At 40.6% G+C, this 26,228-nt stretch overlaps 1 protein-coding gene across 13 annotated transcripts in view; it reads left to right on the top strand.

Moving 5' to 3' along the window:
- The window catches only part of Erc1 (ELKS/RAB6-interacting/CAST family member 1), a 338,915-nt gene that overhangs the window by 71,368 nt on the left and 241,319 nt on the right, over positions 1–26,228 (top strand). For 7 of the 13 annotated variants that reach the window (XM_052719645.1, XM_052719640.1, XM_052719643.1 and 4 more), the window contains exons 4-7: positions 816–890; positions 6,742–6,897; positions 8,287–8,370; positions 14,482–14,649. In XM_052719645.1, coding sequence (XP_052575605.1) covers positions 816–890; positions 6,742–6,897; positions 8,287–8,370; positions 14,482–14,649 — 483 coding nt within the window. Of the gene's footprint in view, positions 1–815; positions 891–6,741; positions 6,898–8,286; positions 8,371–14,481; positions 14,668–26,228 lie in introns of those variants that run through there. The other 6 variants (XM_052719646.1, XM_052719642.1, XM_052719641.1 and 3 more) reach the window with 2 other exon arrangements.

The following is a 26,228-nucleotide window of genomic DNA, read 5'->3' as shown; positions in this document are numbered from 1 at the left end:
CTTATCCAACGGACTTTTTCTTCCTCCCCGGAGTCCCCCTGGAGGTGTTCATCATAGGTAATTAGGCACTTGGTACGCTGGAGGTTGGTGCTGCATCTAACAGAGATAACTTTGTATCTCTGTGCATTGCAGGCTGGTTGTGATGGCCTTTGTTTCTTCCTTTTAAAAAGGGATCTTTTCAGCCGGGCAGTGGTGGCGCACGCCTTTAATCCTAGCACTTGGGAGGCAGAGGCAGGTGGATCTCTGTGAGTCTGAGGCCAGCCTGGGCTACAGAGTGAGTTCCAGGACAGCCAAAGCTACACAGAGAAACCCTGTCTCAAGAAACCAAATAAACAAAAAAGATGGGAGTTGTGTTTTCTGGTTCCCCCTTTTAGATCATATGCAGTTTTGATTTCATGTCTTACTGATATGTCAATCTAGTAATGTGTGGCAGTTTCTACTGCTGTGGTTGGTATTACTCTGCTTAATTAAATAACTAGCTGTTCAGAACTAAGGGTCCTCTCGGGTGTTTGTTGAATTTAGTCAGAATGCAGTCTGGATTCCCCAATCCACAGGTAAGAATCTGTGACAAAGGGTCCACTTACCACAAAGATTGGCCTAGTTATTTTAACATCTCCCACTTCAAAAAGCATGAGAGTAGCTAGGTGTGGTGACACATGCCTTTAATGGGAGAGACAGAGGATCTGGTGGATCACTGAGTTCAAGGCCAGCTAGATATACACAGTGAGCCTCAGGCCAGCCAGAGCTACAAAGTTAGACCAGAAAACACATGAGCATAGGAAGACAGCCACTGACTCTCTTCTGCCTCTGTTTAGGAGATGCATCGGAGATTTGAGAATGCCCCTGATTCTGCCAAAACAAAAGCCTTGCAAACTGTCATTGAGATGAAGGTAAGTGAGAATCTCATGAAGAATCTTGAGTTACCTTTCCCTCTTAAATGCTTAGACCCCTTCCTGCATGTGTAGAGAGTTAAGGTAACAATAGTACTCTGTAAGACTTCAGGAGCTCCTTAACAGGATTTTCAGTTTCCTTTCAGTTGTTGGACATAATTCAAACGAGACCAAAAGGAGTTGTCTAGTATTTTTTTAAATCAAATGTCAAACTTCTTAAAGCAGAGAGGGAATTATTAGGCAGAAGAAGGAAAACTAGTCAGGAGAGAGGGTGATAAGAGAAGTAATGAGGTAAATATGATCAAATTATGTTCATACTTGTACAAAAATGGCACAATAAAACTGGTTATTTTATGTAATTAACATATGCCAATGAAAAGAGGAATTATGGAAAATAAAACTTCTTGGCCTCTAGAGATAGCTATCAGTAAAAGATTTACTGGGCACCTGAGCTGGATCCCTAGAACTTATAGAAAAGTTGAGCTTGTTGGCACATGCTTGTAACTTCAGCACTGGAGAGTTAGGAGCAGGGAACTCCCTGAGGCTTGCCGGCTGGCTAGCCTCTCCTACTTGGTGAGCTCCAGGCCAGTGAGACACTTTGTTTGCCCTATAAAACAGGGTGGAGAGTGCTTGAGGAACAACATGGAGTTTGTCTTTTGGGCTATACATGCATACACATGTATGTCACCCACATGAATATGCTTGCTCACGTGCACACACATACACACACACACACACACAGAACTTCTTAACGTTAGGATTCTGTAATTCTCTTAAAGTTGATAGGCCAACTTTTGTTTTTGTTTTGTTTTGTTTTTTTCGAGACAGTGTTTCTTTGTGTAGCCCTGGCTGTCCTGGAACTTACTTTGTAGACCAGGCTGGCCTTGAACTCAGAGAGATCCTCCTGCCTCTGCCTCCCAAGTGCTGGGATTAAGGTGTGCTCCACCACCGCCTGGTGTACTTCCTTCATTTTTAAGAACAAAATTTGCCAAAACCTAAACCTTAGTAATCAGTTTGCCTGTCATGTTTTTAGTAAGAGTTGTTCTCTAGGAAGGAAGTACCCAGCTCAGCTTGCACCTTAAAGCACCCTGCAAGTGCTGTTGCTAGGGACAACCATTGTTCTTCAGCATGCTGCATAAGTGCTCCATGCTTAATTCCTACTTTCTCATATATTTGATGGTTGAGGTATATTAAAAGTAGTGCATTTTAACTGCTTAATCAAGGGCATTCTTTTAAAATTTTAGTTATTTATCCTTTTCTTCATTGCTAGTTTATCTCCCTACAGAATGTCATGACTACTACAATAATTTAGTGCCACTGTCCTGGACTTGTGTACCTTTGTCCATTGTTTCCTTTATCAGTGCAACTGTCAACACATCGGAAAGATCCAGTGATAACTGTAAGATTACTTCGAAAATAGCTTTAGCCCTGCAGACTCTATGTCTAGAGGACCCTGGAATTGAAAAGATAGTATTTTGAAAAACTGCTTTAAACTAGTCATTAGTTAGGAATCTCTAGGAGTCACAAGAGTTTGCTTTCTGAGATAAACTCTTTTGATTTAAAAATCTAGCTACATTTTATCAGATATGTGACAAGATGCAAGTTCCTAACCTCTCTATGGCTCTCTCAGATTTAAAAAAAATCTGTTAGTGGTGATAAGAATCTCATTCAGTGGTTAATTTGAGGTTCAGTAGTTAAAACCTGTAAATGCTTTGGACAGGACCTTGCACATAGCTAAAAGGTGACGTTAGGTGGTGTTGCTAATATTTTTATTAGACACATGGTCTGGTTTCCTTTGTTGTTGTGACAATTTATCTTACAGTTCCATGTTACAGCTCACCACTACAGGGGAGTCAGAGGCAGGAACTTGAGACAGCTGGTCACGTTGTATCGATAGCCAAGAGCAGAGAGAAACAAACACCCTATTGCTGTCTGCTGGCTTGCTCTTGTCTAGCTTTCTTCTATCTTGTACAGTTCATGGTCAGTCCATGCATTGGTGCCACCCACATTCAGGGTGAGTCTCCCATCCCACCTCAATTAATGCAATCAAAGCCGTCCCTGCGTAGACCAGTCTGATCTAGATAATTCCTCATTGAGTGCCTCCCTAGGTGATTCTTGGTTGTAACCAGTTGATACTTGAAATTGATCATCACACATGGTCCTCCTTTCCTCTCCTTGTGTCCCAGACTGGTTTTGAACTTGCCATCTTCCTGATTTAGCATAATTCTGAGTTGAGGGTTATAGGCATGTGCTATTGATAGACCCCAGACCCAGGGTACTACCTTCTCGAGGGGGCGCCCCAAGAACCCAGCCAGACTCCAGTCCAGTTGATGCAACAGCACGAGGTTTTTTATTGAAGCGACTGTACAGATGGGCAAACTCTTGTCCTGAGAGCAAGAGTCGCATCTTACTGCAGCCATATGGGGGTTTTTAAAGGAAAAACCCACAAAAGCCATAAGATTACAATTCCCATACAATTTCGTTTCACAAGATCATGGTCTGATCACAGAGTGGGTACAGTCACGTCCACATGTACATTCTTCCTGAAACCTCAAGGGGACTATCAGGGCGGGAGTGGAGTTTACACAAAGGTCACAGTGGTCCTTCCTGGAACACTTGCAACTATCCCAGTCACAGTTGAGCACATCTCTTAATAGAAATCTTTTTACATTGTTACATTGTTACAGGTTGAATAATGGCTGAGTCAGGTTGCCCTTGGAACTAGATTTTTAGTTTCTCATTTCCTGGGGCTTGGGGGGTGTAAGCTTGAAGGGTTAGGGTCTTTCGCTATCATACCTCTGCTTTATGTTCTTCCTTACAAAAGCCTATTTAGTTCTTTAACTTCTTCATACCCCACCAGAGGCTTGGAAGGTGTGTGTGTGTGTGTGTGTGTGTGTGTGTGCGTGTGCGTGTGCGTGTGCGTGTGCGTGTGCGTGTGCGTGTGCGTGTGCGTGTGTGTGTGTGTGTGTGTGTGTGTGTGTGTGTTCATGTGTTTTTGAGATAAGGTCTCACTCTAGCCTTGGCTGGCAACAATATGATTTTACTGGCAATGATAAAATTTTGCTTATATTGTATTTATTTTCTTTTTCAGTGGGGGAGGGATTTATCAAACATTGACTAGTTTTGGGGCTAGTTATATAGTAACAAGCTTGAATATAATCTTATAAGGGGCCTTTTAAATGGTTTAATTTTATGGCTTTCCCTCAGTCATATGACATAGGTTTATTTGTGCATGTTATTTCCTGATCCCTGTTGATGCCTAAGGATAAAACACATGTTCACACATAGTTTATTTTAAACTCAACTCACAGATCAGGGATGTGTAATTTTGTTAATTTGCAGTGGATATATTTTAAGTTTTGCCAAGCTTGTATTGTGAAATGAGAGTCTATCAACAAGAAGGGTCAGGTGGATGCTGTGTTGGTTATTTTTCTCATTGCTAGAACAACACACCTGGCCAAAGAGACTTCAGAAAAGATGGTTTATTTTGGATCATGGCTTGAGGGCAGAGTTCATGGCTTGAGGGCAGAGTCCATGGCTTGAGGGCAGAGTCCATGGCTTGAGGGTAGAGTCCATGGCTTGAGGGTAGAGTTCATGGCTTGAGGGCAGAGTTCGTGGCTTGAGGGTAGAGTCCATGGCTTGGGGTAGAGTCCATGGCTTGAGGGCAGAGATGAGGCAATAGGAGTGTGAGAGGCATCTGATCACTTTGCATTCACAGGAAGCAGAGAGATGTGAGTGTTGCTGCTTCACTGGCTTTCTCCTTTTTATTTAGTCTGGACTCTTGCTCATGGGATGGTTCCACTCATGTTCAAGGTTGGCCTCCCACCTTAAACACTTACCTGGATATACATACCCTAAGACACCCAGAAATTTATCATCCAGGTGATTGGAAGCTGGTCTTTGGTGTTGCAAAATGAGATAGTTCAGGGTAATTAGAGCCTTCAGGAAAGCCTACTTTGGTTGGGGAAATGAGACAACCTTTGGGATTGGAGATGTGGGGAATTTCTCAAGGAGTAAATCTCAGAATGCCCATTAGGAGTTTGCTGACAGTGAGTGATAGGGGAGTCAAGGTTTGGGAAGTAGAGTGGGAAAGTGAAAGGGAACTTAATTATCTGCTTATTTCACAGAGAATTGCAAAACTTGATTGGGAGAGCTATCCTCACATAATCCCAGGCTTGGTACCACTGAAGTTTATGCTAGAACTAGTTATAGTAACAAGGACTAGTTGTCTAACCTGATTCCAAAGAATAAATGGGTAGATCTTTTCCTGGGCAGTCCGTATTTGCCTTGAGGTTTTCATAGCTACAGTAATGGTTTTCTCTAGAAAGAAGTTTTTGTGCTGTATGTTTGGTAGTGAGTTGATTTTGTCCTGTGTTATTGTCATCAATGGAGAAGTAAGGCTTTGGGTGAGGGCCGTGTAAAAGTTGTACAGGTGATCTGCTGTGGATATACAGAGCTGGGACACTGTTGTCTTTTTCAGAGGAAAGCTGTGCTAAAGATACACTCCCTTTTCCTATCTGTTCATTCCTCTTGTTGTTCCTAGATGTGGGCGTGGCAGAACTTACATTTGACTCTTAGCTATTTGTACATGTCTGGTCTTTTAGTCATTTTAAAGAGACCATGCCCTGATACTTGCAGAAAATTTTATGTTAGTCTTAAAAGTGAATTTCTGATAGTACAATTAAAGTGTAGGCTATGAGCAAGGCAAGAGGACCCCTTCCTCCTTAGCTCCCCAAATCTGAAAATTGCTGGTTGAAGTTGTCTTATGACAGATCCTTAAGTTCTCTCTTTCTGCTCTAGGAATTATGATAGCCAAAACAGCCAATCCAGACATCTTTGATATAAAGTAAAAAGGAAGTCAGTTTCAGAATTCCATCTCAAAATGTTCTCTCTAAAGCTCCAAGTCAAATGAAGTTACACTTAAATTTTTAAAGCTTCTATTTCTTAGGCAAATAAGCATGTTCAATTACAGATATAAAATTATTTTCATGCAGCCATTTTGCTATAATTGATGACATATAGCATATGTTGAGGAGATAAGTTATATGTTGCCACAAACAAATCAAGAAATTGCGTATAGAAACCTGTAGAACTAGAAGGTGATATTTATGGTAATGGTTTATAAGAACAGTGATTTATTATTTAACATTTTTGAGATGGGGGTTGTCTTACCATGTTGCCTAGCTATCCCTGAACTCCTGGTCTCAAGTAATCCTCTTGCCTTGTTCTAACTACTGAGGACTTTAGACATGTGCCATGGAATTAGTGATTTTTAAAACATCTGTAGATACTTCAGATGTATGCCAGAAGTTCAGAGAATAAGACTTCTAATGTATAAAAAGTAGCTGTTAATATATAACTATTCACTCTGAAATTCTTCTTCAATTGGAATGCTAGATAATTATTATTATATATATAATTATGAATTTTATTGTAAAGTACTTTCAAACAAACTTGTATTCTTTTCTCTTATTTAGTGGCAGAAACATGCCCCCCAGAGGTCACTAGATAAAGTAGTGAAATATTAGAATAGGAAAGGTTTTACTGTTAATATTACAGTTTTCCCCCCATTAGACATTTGCTGGTCATAAAGTGCAAAGAATCTTTCACCAGTTTTTATTGTTTCTACTCTTTGGTTGATTGTGTCTGCTTGAGTTGAAAGGGTCTGTAACTGGAGGAAGAAAGAGGTGTAATCATGTGAGGGTGTGTCTTCCTTGTCCCACATGATGTAGCAGCAGGTTTTCTGTATAGCTGTTGTTACTAAATTTAGTATTTTGAGAGAGACCCAGTTATTCAGCTACTTTTAATCTTGGTAAATATTTTAACACTTAAACTCTTCCATTGTTCCTAGGATTCAAAAATTTCTTCCATGGAGCGTGGACTGCGAGACCTGGAAGAGGAAATTCAGATGCTGAAATCAAATGGGGCTTTGAGTACTGAAGAACGGGAGGAGGAGATGAAACAGATGGAGGTGTACAGGAGCCACTCTAAGTTCATGAAAAATAAGGTATGGAGCAGATGCTTCAGTTCCTAGAAGCTTGAAAAGTTGATGTGTTCTTTTCTGTGTTAGTGATAGTGAAGATCTACTTTATGTTTTATTAGACTTTAGAGGAGTGGTCTTCCCACTCCCACATAGAAACTTCCCAGAATTAAAGTCAGAATTACTGGTATCATTTAGTTATTGCAGGCTTTTATTTAAATAAGAATTGTTTGATGTGACTAAGATCATGTTATAGTTTAACTTTTTATTTCTGTAAATACGTTGAAATGATTTGTTGGGACTTGGTCCAGTTGCATTTCTCTTACTGTATGAGACAGCTCATTCTCCACCTCTTCTTGGGAAGTATTGTAAGTCAAATCCCTGAGAAGTGTTTTTTCCAAAACAAGTTCAATGTTTCCCCTTTTAACAAGCTCCGAGAAGGAAGGGCTTCTGCTCTCTCCATTAGGGGAGTTCATTTGCTACCAGGTTTGTTCTTGCCTGTGTGCTCTCAGGTGTATGTGCAGTAGGGTGGTCAGTACTGAGGCCTGTCCATGTGGTTTAAAATCAGTCACAGGATTCTTTCTTCAGATCCAAAGTCATTTAGTTTGAGTCTATAAACTACTTCAATAAAATTGAAGAATTTAGTTTATTGTGGTTATCAGTTTTATTGTGGTTTAATTAAAAATCATAATTGTAAAAAATTGGACATGGTGACACATGCCTGCAGTCCTGGCATTTGGTAGACAGAGGCATTCAGACTGCTGCAACTTGGAGGCCAGCCTGGTCTACATAGTGAGTTCCAGGCTATCCAGGGCTACATAGTGAGGCCCTGTTTCAAAACAAACAAATATACAAGTAAATAATTTTAACAATGAAATTTTAGCTAGAAAAGTATTACTCACTGCATTTCCCAAATGTATATACCTGCTATATTCTTCAGTTTGTTGCAACCGAAAACTGAAGCATTCCCCATATTTGACTGTCAAGGAGTGGTACAGGTGTGACTTTCTACCCTGTCCAGTCTTTTTGTTGTGTCTGTATCTGGCATATAGCTAGAGAGTTTCCCTCTATTACTAAAGAGTCTGTTATTGATTATTCATGCTAATTACATGTTAATTTTAAAGCTGAAAAATTGATGTGCTCAACTTTTTGTTAGCTTGGATTTTCTCCATGATTTTAGGACAAAATTTACCGTATTATAATCTATATTATATTTCCTTTTTGTTGGTCAGCACACTCTAGTTCACTTGAAAAAGTTTGAAATACAGTATATGCCTTTGAAAATTGAATAAGGGGAACAGATTCAATTATTTTATGTAAGTTATTGTTATTTCAGAGGTCACTGTGGCTCAAAGTCAGATAACTGGAAGACCTAAGTTGGCACATGAGTGAAAAACAATAACAATGTCGTGACAGGTAGAGCACCTGAAGGAGGAGCTAAGTTCGAAAGAGGCTCAAGGGGAGGAGCTGAAAAAGAGAGCGGCTGGTCTTCAGTCTGAGGTCTTTGCAGTAAGATTTACCTCTCTGTGTGCAGTGATCCCACAGTGGGACCCTGCTGGCTCTGGCTTCTGGGTGGCTTACACTTTCATTCTCTAGCTGGATGGCAGCCCTGCCCATTCTTAGCACTAACCAGCCTGCTCTGCTCTTTTCACTGACCTTTGTTCACAGTTTGACCATTATGTCACTTGTGTGCACTGAGTTCACATGGGTTCTAGAAGCCCTACACCTGGTTCTTTATTGTGTTTGCTGCTCTGTGGATAGTATCTCAAAACTCCCATTCCTCATCCCCTTGTTGAGTAGATGTATGTTGATTTATACAAAGTCTTTCCTTCCATTCTTTTTTAGGTACAGGAATATACAGATATCACTAGGCTTATCACCTACAGCTTACCTGCTTTTGAAATTCTTGAGAAAAGTGCTTTAACTACATGGAGACATTATCTTTAAGTTCCCATTAGGAGATTTTTGCAACAAATGTTATTTTCTTTAGGACAGATGTATAGAGAGTGATAGCCTAGTTAAAGTTACCTGGGAATTTAGAATTAGTGTGATACTTATTTTAAATTACTAAAACTGCATTTCAAACCATTCTAATAGATAATAATAAAATAATCACCTCTTGTATACTTACTAGAAGCATCTGGGGTGAGCAACACTAATTTACAGATGAGAAAACTCTGGTAATGGATGATGCCCGAGAAACCACAGCTCATAAGGGCAGGTCTTGATTGACACCAGCAATCCTGCTTTAAAGTTTACTTGTGATTTCTTCACTATTTGGTCTGTATTGTACACGCACATCTTCCTCAAAGTGTCAAAGATGAGTGGAAAAGCTACCCTTGGGAAGAATTGTGGACTAAGACTGGAATGCAGTATTAAAAATAAATTTTGGGTCTGGAGAAATGGCTTAGCGCTTAAAAGCACTGGCTGCTTATTCCAAAGGTTGTGGGTTCATTTCCCAGCAACTCCATGGTGGCTCACAACCATCTGTAATGAGATCTGGCACCCTCTTCTGGCTTGCAGGCATACTTGCAGATAGAACGCTGTATACATAATAAATAAATCTTTAAAAAATAAATTTTGATAATTTGATGTGCTTCCTATTTATGGCTAGTTTGTATTGTAAGTTAAAAAGTAAAATACTATGTTTGGAAGAGATCTAAATTTGGATTATGGCGTTAACTATATGTCATCTGGAGGAGAAATTGGTATATAACTTCCTTTTTTTCTTTGCTACTATTATTCACTTATGCATATCAGACAGCAGGCCAAGTACATCTCTTACATTATTTTATTGAATTCCTAAACAGTATGAGGCTTTGGTATAATTTCTCCATTGCCAGTTAGGAAACCAGGATGTAAAGAATAACATTACTGATCTCTTCAGCAACTAACTGCTTCCATGTGCTCCTCACCAAGTTCTCTCTCCTGGGCATTCTAGAAGGAAGATTCATGCTTCTAAATTTTTCTTTACTTTAAAATGTTTTCTTTCTCAGTCTTTAAGGGTCTGTATAGCAGCATGTAAAGCTCATTTAATAATGCACACGGTAAGGAAACAGCAGTCCTGTGCAGAAATGACGTCTCTCTCCACGCATGTGTGTATTTTGGAATTTTGAGTAAGGACCTTATTATATAGGATAGTCATCAAACTTGTGATTCTGCCTCAGGCTCCTTAGCATTGGGACTTTGGGGTGTGTTCCTCCATGCCTGGCTTCTGTTTATTTTTGATCCATGTTTGGAAGTATCCAGAAATTTGGATACCTTTAAAGCATAGTTCTTTCCTGAGAAAGTAGTAATACTTTGAATATTCAGGGCATTTATTTATAGAATAAATATATTTGTAGTCCAATCTATATATTACAGATGGAATAATACTAATATGTATTATTGTTGTTGGTAAAGGGATAGAACTAGTATCCTTATGTATTTGCATATCAGTAAATAGTTTTCATGTGTATAAAAAAATGCTTGTCTTATTGAAAGAGAAATGATTTTAGTGATTCTTAAAAGTCTACTAGTTGGTTCTTCTTTCCTTCCTTTCTTTTCTTTTTTCTTTCATTTCCTTTCCTCTTTTCTTCTCTCTCTCTCTCTCTCTCTCTCTCTCTCTCTCTCTCTCTCTCCTCCCCCTCCCCCACTCCGTCCCTCCTTCCCTTCCCTTCCTTCCTTTCATTGTTGTTGTTGTTTTACGGGCAGGGCTGGGGGGAATCAAATGTAGGGTCTTGGTACGTGTTAGGTAAACTTTGTTTCTTTTTGTGAAATTGCTTAAAATATCTTTTCCCTTTACCTAAGATTAGTGTAGTAAAATATTTTCGAGATACTCAGTTTTCTAAAACTCAAGGAATTTTGTTTCATCTGCCATAAAAATTACTGTATTTCAGTTCAGTAGTTAATCTGTCTTGTAGTTATTTCCTGGATAGTAAACCTAATATAAAATCAGAAAATGTCAGAAGACAGCTTTCTTTTTAAGTCCTATTTTCTTTTAAAGTTTAATGAGTTCAAAATAGGAAAGAATGTGGCTGGGTGTCGTAGTCACACCTTTAATCTCAGCACTTGGGAGACAGAAGCAGATGGAGCTCTGCATTTGAGGCCATCCTGGTCTGCATAGTGAGTTCTAGACAACCAGGGCTACACAGAGAAACCCTGTCTTGAATAAAATAAAAACAAATAAAATTCTTAGGAACAGCGTTGGCTAAGAAGGCTCAGTGAATCAGAACACTTACTGTGTAAGCATGAGGACCTGGGTTTAAATTTCCAGAACTCATGTAAGAAGCCAAATGTGGTTGCATGTGTCTGTAATCCCAATGCTATAGGGACATGGAGACAGGAGGATCAACAGGGTTTGGTTAGCTTCAGGTTCAGTGAACCATTCTTTTTATTTATTTATTTATTTTAATTTTTTTTATTTTGATAGACCCCAGACCCAGGGTACTACCTTCTTGGGTGGGCGCCCTAAGAACCCAGATTCCGGTCCAGTTGATGCAAGCAGCAAGAGGTTTATTGATGTGGCTGTACAGTCGGGCTCCTCTTGTCCTGAGAGCAAGGGTCACGCCTACTGCAGCCACATAGGTACTTTTAAAGGAAAAGAACCCACAAAAGCCATAAGATTACAATTCCCATACAATTTCGTTTTGATTGATTTATATCTAGAGGCTAGTTTCACAAGATCATGGTCTGATCACAGGGTGGGTACAATCATGTCCGCATGCACATTCTTCCTGAAACCTCAAGGGGGGTATCAGGGTAGGAGTGAAGGTTACACAAAGGTTACAGTGGTCCGTCCTGGAACACTTGCAGTTATCCCAGTCACAGTTGAGCGCATCTCTTAATAGAAATCTCTTTACATTGTTACATTGTGGCAGGGGTGGTTGAGTAATGGCTGAGTCAGTTTGCCCTTGGAACTAGCTTTTTAGTTCCTCATTCTCCTGGAGCTTGGGGGGTGTAAGCCTGAAGGGTTAGGGTCTTTCAATTTCATAATTTAATTTAATTTTACATATCAGCCAGGGATTCCCCTGTCCTCCCCCACCTTTTCCCCCAGCCCACCCCCGATTCCCATCTCCTCCAGGGCAAAGACTCCCCTGGGGATTCAGTTCAACCTGGTAGATTCAGTCCAGGCAGGTCCTGTCCCTTCCTCCCAGGCTGAGCAGAAGTGTCCCTGCATAAGCCCCAGGTTCCAAACAGCCAGCTCATGCACTAAGGACAGGTCCTGGTTCCACTGCCTGGGGGCCTCCTCAAACAGTTCAAGCTAATCAACTGTCTCGCTTATCCAGAGGGCCTAATCCAGTTGGGGGCTCCTCAGCTCATAGTTCATGTGTTTCCATTAGTTTGGCTATTTGTCCCTGTGCTTTTTCCAATCTTGGTCTCAACAATTCTCACTCATACAATCCCTCCTCTTTCTCGCCAATTGGACTCCTGGAGCTCCGCCTGGGGCCTGGCCGTGGATCTTTGCATCTGCTTCTCTCAGTCATTGGATGAGATTTCTAGCACGACAGTTAGGGTGTTTGGCCATCCTATCACCAGAGTAGGTCAGTTCGGGCTGTCTCTCGACCATTGCCAGCAGTCTGTTGTGGGGGTATCTTTGTGGATTTCTGTGGGCCTCTCTAGCACTTTGCTTCTTCCTATTCCCATGGGGTCTTCATTTACCATGGTCTCTTATTCCTTGTTCTCCCTCTCTGTTCTTTATCCAGCTGGGATCTTCTGCTCCCCTAAGCTCTCTTTCCCTAGACTCTCGCCCTTCATTACACACACACACACACACACACACACACACCCGTCCAGGTTGTTCATGTAGATCTCATCCATTTCTCTGTCATTGGGCGATCCCTGTGTCTTTCTTAGGGTCCTGTTTGAGAGAACCATTCTTAAGGGAGTAAGGCAGGAGGTGATAGAGCGGGACACCCAGCATTGACCTTTGGCCTCTGCATGTGTCCATGCAGACATTTACTGCACACATTTACTGTACTCACTGGATGTGCGCCTGTAATCCTAACACTTAGGAGATAAAGGCAAGACAATCAGGAGTTCAAGACCAGCCTTGGCTACCTAGTCAGTTTGGCCTGGCTTGGGGCACACAAGGTACTCTCTCTTTCTCTCTCTCTTTCTGTCTCTCTGTCTCTGTCTCTCGCTCATGCACGTACACATTTGCATACACATAAATGCTTAGGAACAATAGAGATATAAAGAAAATGTTCAAGAGGAAATATTTGTTGGTGTTAAGAGAACTTTGTGGAGCCAGGCGGTGGTGATGTACACCTTTAACCCCAGCACTCATGAGGCAGGGACTCTGTGAGTTTGAGGCCAGTCTGGTCTACAGAGTGAGTTCCAGGACAGCCAGGGCTACACAGAGAAACCCATTCTTGAAAAACAAACAAAACAACACAGACAGAGAGAGAGAGAGAGAGAGAGAGAAAGAGAGAGAGAGAGAGCGAGCGCACGCGAGCGAGCGATCGCTCTGTGGTGATTGCATTGTACTGTTTGACTGTTTGATTTATGAGTTGCCCATTCAGACTGATAAACTTCAGATGCCACATGTAGATTCTCTTAGTGAGAACTTACACATTCTTCATTTAAGTCCAATGTGTTCATCTGTTTATGCTCTATTATGTGTGTGTAGCTGATTAACAGGTGACTTTTTTTTTTTTTTTTTTTTTTAAGAAAGCATCTCTCTAGCACCTTACCACTGAAAGCAGCTTGGTTTCCTCCTGTTTTCATGATACAGGGTCTCACTATATACTGCTGGCTGGCTTGCAACTCACAGAGATCCAACAGCCTCTGCCTGTTCTGTCTGGGATACAGATGTGCACTACCACATGTAGCCTAGCTTTCTAAGATACAGCTTTTTTTTTTTTTTTTTTTTTTTTTTTGCTTGAGAAAGAAAACCAAAGAAACATACCACTAGGATTTGAATTTACTTTCAGTAGAAATATGAAGTTACTTTTCCCCTCATGTTTTCCGTGCACACTAATCCTGCCTGTGACCCATAGTCTTCTGGAGATGGAGGCTCGACAAAATGAAGTGGTATTTAGGTGATGATTGTTGCCTGGTCTGGTTGAACTGTAATTTCTTCCCCTGTCTTTTCCCTCTAAGGTAGTGGTTCTCAACCTGTGGGCACAACCATTGAAAACATATTTCTCACGGTCTTACAATCTGAGACACTGCTCAGTAGCAAAACTACAGTTGGGAAGTAACAACAAAAATAATGCTATGGTTGGGAGTCACCACAACATGAGGAACTGTATTAAAGAGTCGCAGTGTTAGGAAGGTTGAGAACCACTGGCCTAAGGAGTTTCAGAAACTATTTAGAGACAATAACTGAAGATTAGAAGTTTCTGTGTTTGTTGAATAAACTTAGTTTTTGGTAAGGAGCATCCGGTATTAGATGGCGCAAAAAGATTAGTATGCCCTATCTTATTTATTTACTATTTGATGAGCCTAGGAACTCAGGACTACTAGATAAGTGCTTTACCGTTAAAGTACCTCCCCCCCCCATTTCTACCTTATAAAGTCAATTTTGCATTTAATTTCCTATCTTGTGTCATAAATCTGCCAGAGGTCCAGCTACATGGTAGTTGTGTAATTTCTTTTTTCCTTACAATGTCGTGTTTTCTTTTCCAGATTGGCCAGGTGAAGCAAGAGTTGTCCAGAAAGGACACTGAACTACTAGCCTTACAAACAAAGCTAGAAACTCTCACGAACCAATTCTCAGACAGTAAGCAGCATATTGAGGTGCTAAAGGAGTCCCTTACTGCTAAGGAACAAAGGGCTGCCATCCTGCAGACTGAGGTAAAGAGTGTTCTGTGATTTGTGTGGGATCCAGTCCAGTCCTAGTTTCATCATATTAGATATTTGTTATGTTTAGAGTCATGTGATCATTTTTTTTGTGCTAAAATACCGTTTTATTTACATTGTTAGGTCTAATTAAGACAGGTGCTACTTCTTTTATGATTTTTAGTATTAGGAGTTATACCACATCTGTACTTCAAACTGTGTTTTAAGTTATTCAAATGAGAAGACAGTTATAAAAATATATCTGATTTCATTTAGATTAAGAAGCATTAATTCTTTGTGGGGGCCTGTGAAAGAGTTTATTTCAGCTTACAACTCTCAGGTTACAGACCATTAATGAAGGAAATCAGGGCAGAAACTCAAGGCAGGAACTGATGCAGAGGCCATGGAGGAGTGCTGCCTACTGAGTTGCTCCTCATGACTTGCTCATCCTGAGTTCTTTTTTATTTTGTGTCTTTCACATCATGCATCTTCATCCCATTTATTTCCCCAACCCTTCATATCTGCCCTCTGACCTTGCAAACCCCCCCAATAAAATAAAATGAAGTTTAAGAGAAAAAAGAAGAAAAATCAGTCTCATCATGGAAACTGCGGTGTGTCACAGTGAGACACGCAGTAAACTCTTTAGTCCATATCTCTTTACTTGCAAGTGTTTATTGCAGAGTCATTGGTCTGGTTCGAGGTCTCTGGTTTCTGCTACACTATCGATGCTGGCCTCTTGTATATCCTGTTGTTGCCCTGTGTTGTGGAGATCCCACAGCTTTGAGTCTGCAGGTCCAGTCCCTTCATGTGCTCCAGCAGCTCACAGTTAGGGTGGATGTTGGGGTGGGCCAACTCCTAACCTGGTTCTGGGCCTGGGTAGTTGCAGGGTTGGTCATCCCGCCAGCTCTCCGGTCTTCACCACCAGGATGAGCTCTCTTGCGTTGCCCTGGTTAGGTCACCCCTTGTAGGGATGAGCAAGGGGCTGGTTCTTCCGCTTTCAGATCCTCAGGGTCAGTTCTCCCACACCTACAAGTTCAGGGCTAGAGAAGTATTCATTCTTATCCATGGTAAATTATGAATGGCAGTCATCTTGCTTAGTTTGCATTACATGTAAAGTGATACACACACACTTATGTGTGTATTTATTTGGGTGTATGTGTGTATACGTGTGTGTATGTGCATGTGCGTGCATGTGAGTGAGGTCAGAAGACAACTCTTGGGAGTTGATATTCTCCTGCCACCTTGTGGAATCTAAGAATCTAAGTCATTAAATGTTCACACTCGCACCTCTTCCCTGGGAGCCATCTTGCCAGCCCTGATGGCATAATTTTTAAAGAAGTTCTGCTCTTTTTGTATTTTTATTGGGCTGATTTTGGATTTATTTAAGGAATTTCAAATATGAAATAATGTGGAAAATATAGCCTTCAGTTCTTCATTTATAAAGAGGGTTATTGTTTTGGTAACTTGAACATGCATTGCCACAAAAGGTTCAGAAGGCGGTGCCTGTGTCTTAAAGGTCTGCCTCACTTCCAGTTTGCTACTGTTAGCTTGAGATGCAAGCCAGCCATCAAGCAGTTGGTTAATGACAAACATGTAAAAGTTTGTCATGGTCCAATAAATAACATTTCTTCTCTGGCAGTCCACTATTTCCTTTGTACCCAGCCTGAATATTACCTTCTTAGCTAGGTCTTACACAGATGGGTTTCTTCTACCGTGGATGGTAAAGACTGCCATGTTGTTATCTCTCTCCAATGGTTTTATATTTGTCTCTAGCCAGGGTGGAGTAGCTGATCCTCAGGAATTACCTCTGTAAGTTAGTAAGACAGTTGCTCCAGTACACTATCTCATCCTAACTGTTAAGGGTGTAAAAGTTAGCCTCTTTATGTATTTGGGGGGTTTTAAGAATTTAATACATTTATTTATTATCACTTGCTTCCAAATAATTTCTCTAATGACATTTGACAACAGTTTTTCCTCAAGCAACTTCTTTTGTTAGAGCCCAATAAAAGGCAGTTTGTACCAGTTCCTTGAAGGCTGTCATATTTTACTCTAAATTGATTTTGTCCACTTTATTACAGCTGCTAGATCTGATGTGGAAACCAATGAATTAAATGTATGGAAAAGAATAGGGATCATGGAGCTTTTAAAAGTTCCTCTGTATGTGTATGTGTAACGTGCATTTCGTGGGTGTGTTTGTATGTATACGTGTGTGAAGGCCAGAAGCCAACTTGAGGTGTTCCTCAGGTGCCCTTTACCTTGTTTATTCCAGGCAGGCTCCTGGCTGCCCTGGAGCCTGCTGGTTAGGCTAGGCTGATTGGCCAGCAAATCTTAGGGATCTTCTTTTTTCTTCAGTGTTGAGGTTACAGATGCATTTTGGGATTTTGCTTAGGTTTTCATGCTTTCACAAGCAATTTACTGAATAAACTATTTCTCAACCCCTCAATTAAAAAATTCTTCAAGGAAAACATTGATCTGGGGAAAGGTCCGTGTGGTATCCCCTCCTTCCATCTTCTGGCTGTCTAGGATGAGGACTTCTGGTGTTCAGCACTGTACAATATTATTGAAATTGCTTCTAATTTTAAATTTCTCATTTAATCTGTTGACCTTCACAGAAGTGATCAAACTTTAGTAGAAATAATAGTTGAGAGCTGGAGAGATGGCTCAGAGGGTAAAGAGTACTGGCTGCTCTTCTAGAGGTCCTGAGTTCAATTCCCAGCAGCCACATGGCTTACAGCTATCTATAATGAGATCCAGTGCCCTCTTCTGGCCTGCAGGCATATACAGAAAAACCACTGTATACATAATAAATAAATAAATCTTTAAAAAAAAAAAGTTGAAAGTGTAGGTTTAGTTGCGCAAGATCAAGCCTGTCAGTAAGCCCAATGCAGATGCTGGCAGAGCCCATGAAGCTATACTGCTAGTTGAGGGGCTATTGATGGCTGCTGGGAGGGGGTGTGACTGCTGGTAGGTTGTTCATGCTCATGTACTAATTGGACTCAATGGATTATTTAAAAAACGTGAATATGGGAGGGCTACATGTTTAGGGGGCTTCTTGGGAGTGTGAAAGGGGAGTTGGGCTGATATGATCAAGATACATTGTATATATGTATGAAATTATAACATAATAAAAAGTACTTTAAAAAAAATAGAGGTTGGGGTGGCGGCGCACGCCTTTAATCTCAGCACTTGGGAGGTAGATGCAAGGCAGATCTCTGTGAGTTACAGGCCAGCCTGGTCTACAGAGCAAGTTCTAGGACAGCCAGAGCTGTACAGAGAGACCCTGTCTTGAATCAACAAAAAAGAAAAGAAAGAAAAAAAGAAAAAAAAAGAGCTTTTGGGTTAGACCTAGGATTGATGCTAACCCTCTGTATTAATTATTAAGCGACTGTATAGGAGTTGGTTTTTAACCCGTTTTAAGCCTCTATTTCTTCATCGATAAAATAAAGATAATGAGTCTACTGTTCCTAAAGTTGTTTTGGCTAGAGTAGATGGTTTATTACATATTTCTCTCCCAAACATGCAAAGATGCGCCACCACTGCCCGGCTCATTTGATTTTTGAGACAGGGTTTCTCTGTGTAACAGCCCTGGCTGTCCTAGAACTCACTTTGTAGACCAGGTTGTCCCCAAACTCATAGAGACCCACCTGCCTCTGATGGATGTTGAGCTGGGAGAGCTGCCAAGCTGGATATTGATATGGGATTTCACTTCCAAAGGCTTGGAGTATTTCAGAGAGATTATGACATCACAACAAGTTCATTAACGTAAGGAAACGGAGCATCAATGGGCCAATGTGATACTGGCAGCCAGTGTACTTTTCAGCTCCTCAATTTTTTATTGAGGAACTCAAACATGAATGATGATATAAGTACCTCTGAAGAGGAGCCAGTATTGGGGGAGGGGGTACGCTGTATTCCTGAATTTGACTGCTTGCCTAATACCCATCCGTGATAAATTCAGTTAAGGCTAAATTTTTTTCATATACTGACTGAGAACTCAAGTCCAATAAATGGAAACTGGTCCATGTAAAACAAACAAAAACCAAACAAATAAAGTTATATATTTCTACTGTTCAATGGCCCATAATAAGCATTCTCATTTCAAAACAGAGGAATGGGGACATAGAAAGGAGGGATATAACCAACATAAGACCAAAAGCTAGGGAGACAGACATTAAATCCTGTAGCTCCATGCCTAACATCTGGAGCATGTGGTGATATGTTCTGAGCCCAGGTCGGCCTTCAGACTATAACTCCTCTCCCCCATGGCCTCTTTCTTGGTCTGGCTCCACTTTGTGCATGTAACTTTCTTTACTCAACAGATATTCCACATTCCTGACTTCTCCAGTGTCTTGACATCTCCATTGCAGCTAAATTTGCTTTCAAAGTTTCTACAATACTCTGTCATGGCTCCCTGAAGAGAACCACCCCCTGCCATACATTTCCTGGCCTTTCAGACTTTTTTCCCCATAAAATTTTGGTGGGAGCATCATCCTTGGCTGTTGTATCCTGCATGACTGCAAAACAAGTACGATGTAGCTAATGACGGATCCTGCCACTGACTAAGCAGTAGGAGTTCCACTGGGTCATGGCTTCAGTGTTCTTCAAGTGCTCAGCTAGTTAAACACTTCCTTAGGCAGCTCCGTGTAAGTAAAGCACCCCAGATGCACTACATTTTAAAAGAAGATCTTCAAAAGCACTTTCAGTTTTGCACTTTGAAGCCTTTGATAGGTGTGGTGCTGGCAGGTCCTGAAATGCCTTTAAGGTACCTTTTCTGTTGTTCTTGTTCACATCACTTGGCTTCTTTTTAATGGTGCTAATCTCTTTAACAAATAACTGGTTGCCACCTTAAATGTGTTCCTTTTCTGGTCCAACTGTACATTTTTCACATTTTCTGCTCTGCGTTTTGGTCCCAATTCTCACTGTAAACTTGGCTAAAAGCAGCCAGCAAATTTCCTCAAGATTAATTAGTATCTTAGTTTTGAATGTGTCCTCCATCAGAATTTCAGCATCCTGGCAAAATACAGACAAAGCAGCCGGGCGGTGGTGGCGAACGCCTTTATTCCCAGTACTGGGAAGGCAGAGCCATGTGAATCTCTGTGAGTTTGAGGCCAGCCTGGTCTGCAGAGCGAGATCCAGGACAGGCACCAAAACTACACAGAGAAACCCTGTCTCGAAACAACCAAAAAAGAAAAAAACAAAAAAGAAAAGAAAAAAAAACCCACAAAGCCTCCCCTTTGTGGCATACTTCCTCCTTTCAAGGTTCTCAAGGTTCCATAACCTTCCCAAATAGCATCACAAATTGTAGACCAAGTTTAAACACATGAGCCTAGAGGGTACATTTTTTATTCAAACTACCACACCACAGAATTGGACCAAAGTATATTTGAGTGACATTTCTGCAAAAAATTTGTTGTTATTATTTGTATTTTTTTATGAGGTGCCCTGGATTTAACCCAGGACCTTGTCCATGCTAAACATGCAATATAATTGAGTTATACCCAGAGTCTCTAAAATTTGAAGTTTAACTTGTATTTTTTGAACCTTTACTTACTTCTATATCTGTGTTTCATGAGTGCTAGGATTCAAACTTTTGTACACATGATAGTGCAGCATGTTCCTAACCACTGAGCCATCTTCCTAGCCCCCTACATCTAACTATCTCTCTGTCTGTCCATGCATTCATCCATCCATCCACCTACCTATCTTGTGTGTGTACATGTATGTTTGTGTTTGTACATGCATACAGACACACACCACATCCCATGTGTGGAGGTTAGAGAACAATTTGCAGGAATTGGTTTTCTCCAGCTGGGGATCCAAGTCAGGCCATTAGGCTTGGTGACACATCTCCTTTGCCCTCTGAGATACCTTACTGGACAAGATGATGTAATTTCAGATCAAACACTCTACGTCTTGGGTCTGTTGATTTCGGTCTCTCTCATGGAATTCTGCAAATTATGGGGAAAATGCAAGAAATAACATGAAAGAAACTTCTAGTCAGATTTAACATACATTGATAGTTATCCACATTATTCATGTTTGATTTTTTTTTTTTATTTGAAAGGCCCTAAATGAAGAAAAAAAGTCTAAAATTATTAATGGAAGCACTGGCTTAAATAGGAATATTCTTTGAATCTCAGGGGTTTAGAACTGGTTGGGGCTAGAAATAAAGATTTAGAAACTATCATTATGGTGATAGAGCCTGTGGGCTGAGTTAGTTTTTCTAGACTGAATTTTTTGCACTGTGTAGAGAATGTTGAAAAGGTTCATTCAGAGTTAGAAAGGTTCTCATTGACAACGCCAAGAGAGACATGGAAGGGACCAAGCAGGTTTTCCTACTCTGTTTATTGTACAAGTGTGCATTTGCTTTGTAAGAGAAAGCAAGGATGCTTAATAGTTTGGTGATCAGAATTATGAAGCCACGGCAGAAAGGTAGATATTTTTCTGTTTCCATTGGTAGAGGAAAACCTTGTGGTTTTAGTAGGTTGGCCTACCAAATTTACCACAGACTTTGTGCTTGGCAAACGAGATAGATGTTTCTTGTGCTCAGTTCATAGGGATAAACAAGGCCTTATCCCCCTGCTAGGAGTGGTGTTAGGTTGATGACTGTGTGTCCTGAGGGATTTTCCTACAGGATTTTATGTGGTTTGCAAAATATGGACCTCATATAAAATTACACTACACATACAGGTCATTCTAGACTAATAAGGTTGGTGCAGAATTCAGAGCAAATCAATACAGCTGTACCAAAGTGGTTTTTGTGGTTGTTTTTATCTTAGATCACCTGACCAGCACATTTAAATTCTGTATGGCATAAAAAAAAGTGTGAGTGCATATGTGCATGTGTACACACACACACACACACACACACACACACACACACACACACACACACACACGACGTGAGTTGAATATTTAGTAAAAAAAAGTTAATTTAGTAATTAGGGCAGAGACTTTGATAGTTTCTGTACTAGTTTCCAGTCACTCTTACATCAGAGGTTTATGTGTTTATAATGAGTTATCATTCTTTTCCACTCACCAGTTCCTGTGGGTCTTGAACTTGGCAATCCCTCACAGTGACATGCAGGTATTTATAATTGGTCAGCATTGTCACATTCCCAGGTATTAAAGTGACTTAGAGATCTAATGTGGAAGTATACCTCATGCATCTACATGTGCTGGGCAAAGCAGCAGCATATGGGGAGCCTCACAAATGCTATCCCATGAGATACTGGGCCATTGGAATGATTAACACTGAGAAATGATGAGGATATTTTCCTGCTGTGTTATCATCCCCGACTTAGAAATGGACAGCCTTCCATTTTCCTAAAATTAAAACTTGAAAGAACTTGAGAGACAAAAGACTTTCCCACAGTTTAAATAGACTATTCCCATAATCAGCACTTGAGTTGTCCTAGTTCTTGGCTGTCACAAGTGAACCTTCCATGAACACTGTATGCAAGTATTTTTGCAGATAATACTGTTATTCACTCAGTGAATTTGTGGATCATACAAATTCTGTATGTATATACTGTATAACTGTATATACATACAGTATATACATACTGTAACTATATATGCATGTTTAACTCTCTAAGGAACTTCCAAACTATTCTTTAAAGTAGCCCATACAAAGTGGCTCAGATTATTTTGTTGTCATTGATAATATTTTCTGGTCTCCCCCGCCCTGCAACATTTATGTTGGGGAGTGAGAAAGAAATTGATGGTGGTTTGAATGAAAATGGCCCTCACAGGCTCATAGGGAGTGGCACTGTTGGGAGGTATGGCCTTGTGAAAATGACAGAGATAGAGAATTCCGCAAAAAAGCTCAAATGGAGAGGCACCAGCCACAGAGAAGGGGCAGAACAAGATCAAAAATGATGGACTTGATTAGAATAGATACAGCTTCCATCAAGGGGATGGGAGGGACCCCCGACGTGAGAATCTGCCAAGGGTCTCTGGGTTAGACTTTTTATAAGCTCCTGGGCTCATTTCCCTTCATAACTTCCCTGCTTTCTCTCTGATTGGTCTTGTCCTTGCCAGTAAGTTCTAAGGGTTTCAACATGTAACTCCCTTGGGATGGAGGGTATAAACCCTGGAGCAAGGGTCAGCCCATCTTAAAACGACCAGTCCCCTTTCATGCTACCATATCTGTCTTATGTGTATTATGGAGACATCTATTGGGAAGATGGGACACAAATGTTTCTTCATCCCAGATGGAAACTGACAACAGACCAAGGTAACAATTCTACCGAGGTCTAACTTGGTGAAACATTTAGTTTATTGGATGTACTTACAGGAGCAGGAAGGATCCAAGGCAGTTGTATCATTGAAAAGCCTACCCCAGCTCACAAAATCCTGATCCCCTAGAGCCCTCTGTATGACTTACCATCAGCTTGGCAGGTTACAGACTCTCCTTTAGGTAGCTCGACTAGTTTCTTCTAAGAAGCTCCCCTTGCTTCTATAATCTTTTTTTTTTTTTTTACACTTCTAAACCATTTTATTGTTTGTATTAAAAATATTTTCTAATAGTATGTTAACAGAATCCTTCTGATGGAGCAAGGCAGGATGGGGCATGTGGTTTTCCCAGCACTTGGGAAGCAGAGGAGTTCAAGGCCTTTCTGAGCTAGATTCTTTTCTTTTTTTTTTTTTTTTTTTCACTTTTTAAAATTTATTTTTCTATTATCAGCTTGATACAGTACAATTTCCCATCCCAATTGTCAAATGTTTCATTGAAGCTTGCCCAGTAGTTGAGCAAAACCAAAACTCACTATAAGCCACAGTCATCCTAGGGTCCCCCCTGCTATACAGCCTTCCTGGTTCTGTGGGTTGCGGTCTGATTGTTCTATGCTTTATATCTAGAATCCACTTATGAGTGAGTACATACCATGTTTGTCCTTCTGGGTCTGGGTTACCTCACTCAGGATGATATTTTCTATTTCCATCCATTTGCCTGCAAATTTCATGCTGTCATTGTTTTTCTCTGCTGAGTAGTATTCCATTGTGTATATGTACCACACTTTCTTAATCCATTCTTCAGTTGAGGGGCATCTAGGTTGTTTCCAGGTTCTCGTTATTATGAATAATGCTGCTATGAACATAGTTGAGCATGTATCTTTGTGGTATGATTGAGCATTCCTTGGGTATATGCCCAAGAGTGGTATAGCAGGGTCTTGAGGTAGATCGATTCCCAATTTTCTGATAAACCGCCATACTGATTTCCACAGTGGTTGTACAAGTTTGCACTCCCACCAATAGTGGAAGAGTGTTCCCTTTGCTCCACATCCTCTCCAACATTGACTGTTATTAGTGTTTTTGATCATAGCCATTCTGACAGGTGTAAGGTGGTGCTTCTATAATCTTGGGGAGGGGCCTTGTGAATTATGTAAGTTTCAGTTTTCCTAGACATAAATGTACTTCTTGAGTCTTAGGATCCTCCTTTTAGAATTTCCCTAGTCTCAAAGAGCCTTTCTCTAGGAGGGAATGTTTTAACCTGGAGGAAATTGCTATATAATAATGTGATGCTGGGGACTGAATTCCCAGCACTTCCTGTAAGCCAGGGCAGCACACTACCAATTGAGCTATAACCTCAGTCCTAGAGCTATTTAAGTTTCAAAATAGAGTTTAGTAAATATTGACAGGTCTAACCTATCAGAGCCCCTTAGGGCCTTTTGTAATTTTGAGGAGTATTGAGAAGTCCTGTGATCACAGAGTTCTGCGAATGGCTAGGGCTCTATTCCTAGCACTGGCCCCTTGATCTCCAGAGAGTCAGCACACTGGGAATGGTGCAAGTCTTGAAATCTCAAACCCACCCTAGTGACAAACCTCCTCCAACAAGGCCAGATCTCTCCATCCTTCCCCAACAGATCACCGACTGGGGAGCAAGTATCTAAACAAATGGGGGCCATTTTCTTTCAAACACCACAGGCCTTTGCAGATGTATTCGAGACCAAGATTTTCCAGGAGTCATCAGAACATGGGGAGAGGCCAAGACAGAGCTCCAGCCCTCAGTGGGAGGCTTAGTCCTACAGATACCTTACTCTTAGACTTTTCTTAGCCCCCAGACCTGTGTGGGGAAAATAGGTTCTGTTTGAAGCTGCCCAGTTTGTGGTACTTTATTTTTGCAACTGTAAGAAACTGAAGACCAAGGTGTTGGGGATTTCTAGCTCGTTGGGTGGTATTTTTACAACATTATCATGTATGTCAGTTACTTTCAGGGAGACTTTTAAGAAATAAGGTTCTGCTTCCTTCCATAGGCTAAACTCACCAGTCTTTTTCATCAGAAAGGTGAAAGCTTATCTTTGGCTATTCTCTCTCATTTTTCCTTTTTATGGGCAATGAAATTCAAGCTTCTGGACCTAACCCTACTGTGGACCTGTCTTTAGCCTCCTTTCCTGTGACCTCCTACCTGTAGCCTAACTATTCTCTGTGTAGCTTCTTGGGATGTTAACATCTCTGATCATTGGTATTTATGGTACCTCCACTCTGAAAGGTTCTCTTGTTATCTTCCTCACCAGCTAGCATCTGCTCATCCTTCATAAGTTGTCCAAGCTTCTCTAGCATCCAGTCACAGACTTTCAAGCTGAGTTATTCTTTTTCCTAAACTTGCGTATTTAGTGTATGCATTGAAGGTAAGAGGATGACTTGTGTGTTCTGGGGATTGAGCTGAGCTTGGCATGCTTGGTCATTACCCACTGGGCCATCTCTCCAGTCCCTATTCTGCATTTTAGAAAACACTATGCTTCAGTTTTAGTGTTTTCTGTAAAATACTTAGGTGCTCCCCAATGTTCCTGTCTTCTCCATTAGGTTCTAACTTCTGCAAAAGGAGGGGAGTAACAATTGTCTTTGTGTTCCCAGTGACCAGAGTATTATAATTTCTGGAACAGAAATACTGTCCATCATTTCCTCCTCTTTACAAGTCTTCTATTGACTTTTGTTTGCAAACAGGATACAATTAAATACTGTATTTGGTAGTTGGGGCCTTTCTATATGTCATTTTAGGCTTAACTCATGCCCTTCTTTTTTGCCTTATGCTCAGCCATCTCAAATGAGTTTACTAAAACATTCTGTGTTGGATGTTTATGTTTCAAAATACTCTCTTTCCCTTCCTCGATTACTTCTGCTTTCTGTTTCAGATCTAGTAAGGGTCTATTTGTCATTTAAAAACCAAGTCAAATATTGGTTCTTTCAACAGTCTTTCTGACTAATACACTCTTTGGAGGAAGGCTGCTGACTCCTGTGAACTGCCTCTGTGCTTTTTATTGATATCTTTGAATACAGTAAATTTGGAATGTGTAAGTTCTAATCATTTCACTTATTGTAATTTTTAAAATAAAGTAATTTAACTCCCCTGAATCCCAGTTTTATTGTCTTTAAAATATGGACAGCTCTATTCCAAGGATTTCTATTCTGTAGCTAGTCTTTCCCTGTCCCACCAGCCAGCTCCCAAATACTGACATAGAGACTTATTTGTAATTATGAAAGGTTGGCTGATAGCTTAGGCTTGTTTCTAACTAGCTCTTATAACTTAAATTAACCCATTTCTGTTAATTTACTTTCTGCCTCGTGGCTGTATTACTTTTATTCTCTACCGC

The sequence above is a fragment of the Peromyscus californicus genome, unplaced genomic scaffold, assembly GCF_007827085.1.
Source record: "Peromyscus californicus insignis strain IS unplaced genomic scaffold, ASM782708v3 Scaffold_6__1_contigs__length_162567912, whole genome shotgun sequence".
In the NCBI taxonomy this organism is placed as follows: Eukaryota; Metazoa; Chordata; class Mammalia; order Rodentia; family Cricetidae; genus Peromyscus; species Peromyscus californicus.
Note: the sequence above shows the minus strand (reverse complement) of the source record. Positions and strands in the feature narration are given on the sequence as shown.